This window comes from Otolemur garnettii, unplaced genomic scaffold (genome assembly GCF_000181295.1).
Source record: "Otolemur garnettii isolate 467f Iridium unplaced genomic scaffold, OtoGar3 scaffold00124, whole genome shotgun sequence".
NCBI lineage: Eukaryota > Metazoa > Chordata > Mammalia > Primates > Galagidae > Otolemur > Otolemur garnettii.
Genome location: NW_003852519.1, coordinates 4,151,923 through 4,159,018, shown reverse-complemented (window position 1 = coordinate 4,159,018; position 7,096 = coordinate 4,151,923). Strand labels below are relative to the sequence as shown.

At 38.6% G+C, this 7,096-nt stretch overlaps 1 protein-coding gene across 1 annotated transcript in view; it reads right to left on the bottom strand.

Moving 5' to 3' along the window:
• Positions 1-7,096, bottom strand: part of PTPRO (protein tyrosine phosphatase, receptor type O) — a 237,075-nt gene that overhangs the window by 20,655 nt on the left and 209,324 nt on the right. Inside the window, 1 exon segment of the mRNA XM_012810064.1 lies at positions 2,625-2,660. Coding sequence (XP_012665518.1) covers positions 2,625-2,660 — 36 coding nt within the window.

The following is a 7,096-nucleotide window of genomic DNA, read 5'->3' as shown; positions in this document are numbered from 1 at the left end:
CAAATTACCACTCTCTACACATACATGAGACTTCTTGAGATAGGAGAAATCTCTGGATTTTCACTTGGCTCTTACTCTAGCAGCATAATATTATACATATGCATAGTCATATATACACATACATATGTGTTGTTTCCAGAAGACTCTGGCGTATGGAAAGAACAAAGGATTAGATTCCAAAACCGTGTTTGAGTTGTGATTTTATTGGCTAAGTGATCCTGGAGAATTACCTAACTCTTTAGAGATTCAAGATTCTTATCTATAAAATACTATAGTTATACCTACCTCACAAGGTCGACAAATAGTCAGTGTATAAAGAACCCTGTGAGTTTAAACAGTTTTACAAGTATAAGGAATGGTACTGCCAACTACAGTCTCTCTAGAGTGTGGGTGGTGGGATGTAGGGCTAGGCTGAAATCTTGCACAGACTCCCTGGAGAGAGCTACATAAACAACATTAATCCCATCTCCAAATGAGAAGGACATATATGGCAGAGACTTGTGAATAATCCAACATCACACAGCTACTAAGTGGTAGAACTGTAACCAGAACCCAGGGAGTATGTTTTCTGGTTTAAAGCTTTTCCCATTTCAAACTTGTTTACCATCCCAAAAGAATGGCTAAAGAGGGGACTCCTGTCCTGGAGTGAACACCATTAGAACTGCACTCTCAGGCTGGCGTGGTGGCTCACTCTTACAATGGTAGCACTCTGGGAGGCCAGGGCAGGAGGATTGCTTGAGGCCAAGAGTTCAAGACTATTCCAAGCAAGAGCAATATCCTCATCTCTATAAAAAACAGAAAAATTAGCCCTGTGTAATGGTATACCTATAGTCCCAGCTACTTGGGAGGGTGAGGGAGGAGGATTGCTGGATCCTAGGAGTTTGAGGTTGCAGTGAGCCACTGCTCTCTAGCCCTGGTGACAGGGCGAGATCCTGTCTCAAAAAGCAAAACAGAACAAAACACAAAAATAAAAGCAAAAACCACCTACAACCACAATGAAAAAACCTGTACTCTTTGGCTATAATCTTTGAGCAGTACATGGACCTTAGAGTTTTCATTTTTCATCTTGTTACAGAAAAATGGGAGACAAATTTGAGAAAATATTTATGGGCTAGAAAAAGTAAAAGCAAGAAGCAGAGAGAAGAGAGGGATAAAGGAAGGGCCAGGAGATAGAAGGATGAGGAGAGTGACAGCGAGAGCAAGAAAGTGGGGCGGGAGCAGAGACCAGCAGGGTGAAACCTAGAAGGGGAGGAGAAAGAGAGTGGAAGGAAGGACCCAGAGCCTGAGGATGACGGTGGAGGTGGGGACGGGAGCTGGGGAATGTGGTGGTGGAGGGACAGGTGACAAAGAGACGGCAAAGGGAAAGGCAGGGGCAAGCATCTCTAACAACCTGGCTTCTAGGGAAGGCGGGAAAACTCAATGAGAAGCGTGAAGGAGGAAGCTGGTTTGATGTGAAGGTTTTTGGCTTAAGGGTGGGGTCTACCATGACTAAACTCTACCAAATCTTTCGTCAGGATCTTGCTTCTCCTCCTCATCTTTGCCTGAGTTTTGCAAAGAACAAATAATGATAGAATCTCTCCTTTTTCTAGTGACGTCCTGTCCTCTAAGAGATGTGGTCTATGCCTATTGCTCATTTGCCAACACAACCAACAATTTTGCATCACAAAATTTTTCTTTTTCTGTCAAATCATCTCTTTCAGGTGACAGAACCTCCCGTCTCTTTAGCCTGGTCTCTCCAACATCAGCTGGCGTCTGCAAGCGGGATATATGCTCATTTGAAATTGACTGAAGAAAGATTATTCTGCATCCACAAGTACCATAAAATTATATGCTGCTCAAGGCTAACTAGAAATATTTTTTACATTGACTTTTTTTTAGATTATATAATGGCTTACTTATGATTTTTTTTTTCCCATTAGCATAGATGCCACAGACAGGGCTGGAACCCCTAATCATCCCCTTGGACTATTATACCAATGTTCTATGCTGGGCAAATACAAGAACAAACTCTATTTTTAGGAATAGTCCACTCTTCATATGTAGGGTTTTAAGTATGAAAAGGTCTGGAGGTGATCATCTCATAGGCTTTTGAAATCCATTGATAGTTAATGTTTAACTAAAAGAACTATAATTCTTCTGACTGAACGGTTTAGTACATAAGTAAAACCACAGGCTAGCTAGAGTAACTATCTTTTCTACTTATTAAGAAGATCTCTTGAGGTAGCATTCTCAAAGTACTTATCATAAGATCAAAGATAATAGAAGCCTTTTCTTACACTCAACACAGGATTTCAAAATACTAAAAGGGTTTTAGGAACCTCCCAGGTGGCGAACTTCATAGACTGTATTTAGGATATCACATTGCCTCCTGTAAGATGCTTAGAATTCCTGACAGCTCATTCTTTCTCAGATTTTACATGGGAAGAGTTGTCCTTATTCCTGAAATGGTTTCCATGGTACATATGCGTAAGCACACTGACACACATTGTGTTTAGCTATCGTCATACCCACATCCTCGTTCCCTTCTATTAATATGGTATTCTAAGAGAGGCAGTCTTTTTGATTTGGAAAGTTAAGATATTATGATGAACATCTTTTAAAATAAAATAGTAAGACAAACTTACTTAGTCAGTTTCCTCTTCTTTAAACCATTTTTACTCCTGAGAATTAAAAAAAAAAAAAACCAACAAATTTATCTGGGCAAAAAAACTGATTAACATAATAATTAAACTAGAAGAGCTTTAAATAATTATATCAGGCACCTCCATTTTATTAAATTTTCATTAAACACACCTCAGGTTTGTTTAATCACTTTTCCTTAAATGAGAAGATAATGATAATAATTTCAGATTCATTTTTTAAAAAACTCTATTGGATGGCAGAATTATATTTGCACCTTATATTTTATATTCGCTAAAAACTGAGTCCTAGAAATATAATTTCTAGCTACTGGTGATTAACTTGCTAAAGCCCTTTATAAATGTATAGAAGTATCTCTCTGCTGCCTAACTACTCTACAGGCACGCAGGAAGAATCGGAGAATAAAAAAAGAGAATGAATGATGAGAGGGTGGAATGTTGGTTTCTTAATCAAAGACTAAAATAACCTTTCCTGACATTTTGATTAGAGATGTAAATTTGTGCTGTGTGGACGCATATCTTTCAGAATTCTACGGACGCATATCTCATATAATTTTAAGCTATCTGAAGAACTGGACCCATTACACGCTTGTCATTAGTTTACTTCTATTCTGTAAATTCAAGCATAGGAAATGTTACTGAATACTTTGGTTGATCACATTTGTTTCGGGTAATGGTTTCTATCCAGCAACTAAGATGACAAGTCATCTGAGTTAGCTAATGCTAATCTGTTGAAGCCCTTGGTTATCATATTCTTACTGTTTTATGTAAATGATGAATATTGAAACATGATGGAGCAGGCGAATCACACAATGCCAACCATTTTTGTAAGTAATTTTCAAAGGTCCTTCCCTATTTTTGATGAAAGCACCCATGTTTTCAGAAAAAAACAGTCTATAGTAAATAACCAGTTGTGGCTTACAATTCTCATGTACCAAAATATTTATTTATAGACATTTGTTTATATTAAAAATCATAAATATGTAATTGGACACTTCCAGTCCTCGAAAGCTTTTAGAACAATGAAGCACTACATTTTCCGTGCGCTTACAGTACTTGGCCAACGGAGTATTTCTCACGCTGTGTGACTGTTAGTTGCCTACCCACACTTTGCTAGAAATAATAGTGCCAGGATATCATTAACCCCCAGGACTCAGCACAGTTAATGAAACACATACTGGGTGGCCAATAATGCTTATTTAATTAGATTGACACAAAACATCTATGCCATGTTACCGTCAGGATTTCAGTGAATGATTCATTTAAGAATTTGATACTAGACTTGGGCTTGTGAGATCTGATTGCAAAATGAGACTTGTGGATGGGGAGAGACGAATGTAGGTCAGGACTTGAAGGAGAACATCTACAAAGGCAAATGGTGTTTGTGGGTTTCGGGCACTTCTTATTTTTTCCCACTTCTTAGGGAAGACAATCCATTCAATAGTGTATGTCCTATTTTTTCTCCCTCATCCTCTTTGTCCTCTGTACATGGGATTTAGAGGGAATATACATTCCAGGTTTTACTCTGCCTCTTCTTCATCTCCTCAGAACCCCATTGTAGATGTTTCCCTATAGGCATTTGGGAACCTAAAGAAAAATCCATCTGTCATTTTTCCTTCAGCTCTTGTGATGGTAATTTAATCAGCTGTAGGAATTCCACATTCGCTTTGTGTACTAAGAGCCAGTTGCTTTAGTGCTTCAGAAATGCAGGATGTCGGTAGAGATGGCTCACAGCTCTGGTAAAGTCAAGAGGCTGCCAACATATTCTGTGATTGGGAGTGAACCAAAAAAAGGCTTTTCTATCCAAACAGACTTTAAGGGAAACTAGGAAGAAACAAACGTATGTTGAGAGGTGACACTGAATAAATTCAGTGCTGAAATATTAAGCTGCTACTACTCAACAGCTGTGAAGAAATCTGATTCATGGAGGAGAGACACATTTTTTTTTTCTTTCCATCTCATTCATTACTGAGTGAACTTTCAATTTAATGTAAGATTCTACTTGTGTTTTGTATGAGGCATTGTCGTATATTTACTGTCCTTGGTGTAAGTCTTCATGATATGTGTAAAGCTTTCATTGTTCTTTCTATTGAGATTCTGTTGATTGCAAGGAGTTCCTATATCCTGAGAACGTGGAACAGGACCGGATTGAATTAGAAGACTCCACAGCAATACTAATAGAATTTTCTTGCATTTTTAATTGATATGCTAATTCCAAGACTAAAACCAGGGGAAGACTCATGTAAGTTAAAGCAATTTTCACTTCAGCACATTATGGAAAGACCTTATGTGTGCTAGATGCAGTGAGCATTTGAAGAGATGTCAGGGTATCACCTTTTCATTATAAAAGAAGTTCCAAATAACCAATAAATATTAATATTGCCCATCAGATATATAGCATATATCTTGTATCCTGAGAACATGGAACATGACGAGATTGAATTAGAAGGCTCAGATATGCATAGAGGATTGTGTACTTCTTTTAAGTTTTTTCCTTTTCACTTATATGAAGTATAGTTCAAAGTCTTAATGACTTCAAGAAGTTAAGGTCCATTCTTTATACGTCCTTTCTGGTTATGGCCGTCTTGAAAGACCAGCCACACTGGATTCCTTTCAATGAAGAATATGGGGCAATGACCAAGACATGGGATTTATAATGGATAAAACAAAACAGATCAACTCTAATAGCACTCGATTTCATAAGTGCTGCTTTTTCTTCGACGAGTTAAACAGAAACATCCCCAAATCTTAAAGACGTCGTTAAGGCTATATCATTCTCTGAACAGAACATGCAATAATCACAGGTAAAGCTGAGCATGTTAAACAGATGTTGCTTTGTGCTTAAAATGTCGACTGTTTAGAATTGAGAAATGGCAGATGAATACCTGAGTACAACAAGAGAGTGGTTATGGCAGAAAAAATGGAAGGAAGGAAGGAAGGAAGGAAGGAAGGAAGGAAGGAAGGAAGGAAGGACACCGAGTCTAAGTAGAGCTATTCTAAATGTCTAAATGAGATGACTTCTTTCAATAGGAAACATACTCTGAGACCGTCAAAGTCAGAAATCCTTGCAGAACACAGTCCCAAGACTATCCTAACTGGGCACCCCTCCTCCATACTCATTCTGTTACCACCCCAGGAAAACATTTGAGCAACACTATGAGAGAGAAAAAGGGCTTCTTGGTTTCCACACAAACCACTAGCACCATCAGGAGGGTTTTAGAAAATGAACTGGAACACCTTTCCGAGAAATCAACAGTTTAGAGAGAAACCGGATGGTGTGTTAGGAAGTATGTATGGGGAGGGGGATGGGCTGTTGTTTGTGGCTGTTGATAACAGGGTAAGTAAAATATGAAGATATACAATGACTATTTAGCAAATGAAAGCAGGAGAAAATATCCAAGAGTTTCTAGATGAAGAAAACAGTAGCAAATTTGAGTGGTTGTGTGAGTACAAGCTGTCCTCGACGGGGCAGAGACCATGACCTTCACTTCTTTTGTATCTGGCATTGCACAAACCCAGGCTGACAACATAGTTTATGTCCAGTATGTTTTCACTGGGTGAGATGTATGAAATTTACTGAGAGTGTCAGACATCATGGGCATCTATGCTTTGCCTTCTCTTCGCACCTGGAGAGAACCATGTATAATCTCAAGATGATTCTTCTAAAAACTACTGAAGAATATTTCTGCCCCTCCCCCCATTTTGGTATTGTACTAAAATCAGTAGTATAAATAGGACACCTTGAAGGGGTTGGTGAAATTTGAAGATATGTTCATCAGGGGAACCTATTAAGAAAGACATGCAAATAGGACAGGCCTACCTGATAGAACCTTAAAACCGAGCTGTGGAAAATGAGAAAGTCTGAGAGAGTTAAACAGGGAAATGAAAGTAACATCATGTAAGGGCATTTGCTACAAGTATTTTAATAATAGGTAAAATCCTTGAGAATGATCTTTCTTTCCTTCCTTCCTTCCTTCCTTCCTTCCTTCCTTCCTTCCTTCCTTCCTTCCTATGACAGGATCTTGCTCTGTCATCCTGTCTAGAGGACAATTGTGTCATTGTAGCTCACAGCAAACTTAAACTCCTTGATTCAAGCAATCTTCCTGCCTCAGCCTTCCGAGTTGGGACTACCAGCCTCACCACTGTGCCTGGGTGGTTTTTCTAATTTTAATAACATCAGGGTCTTGCTCAGGCTGGTCTGGAACTCCTGAGCTCAAGTGATCTTCCTGCCTTAGCTACCCAGAGTGCTAGGATTACAGGAGTGAGCCACCATGCCCAACCAGTTTCTCATATATCATGGTGTACTTTGTTTCAAAAACTTCCCTCTAGCCTTTTTTTAAATATAAATTCTGGTATTAGAAATATTTATTATGAGAAATTCCTTTTTTATGTTTCTTCCATTGCAACTCACAATCCTAAATTCTGCCAGCTATATTTTTTTCTATCCTCAGAGGAGC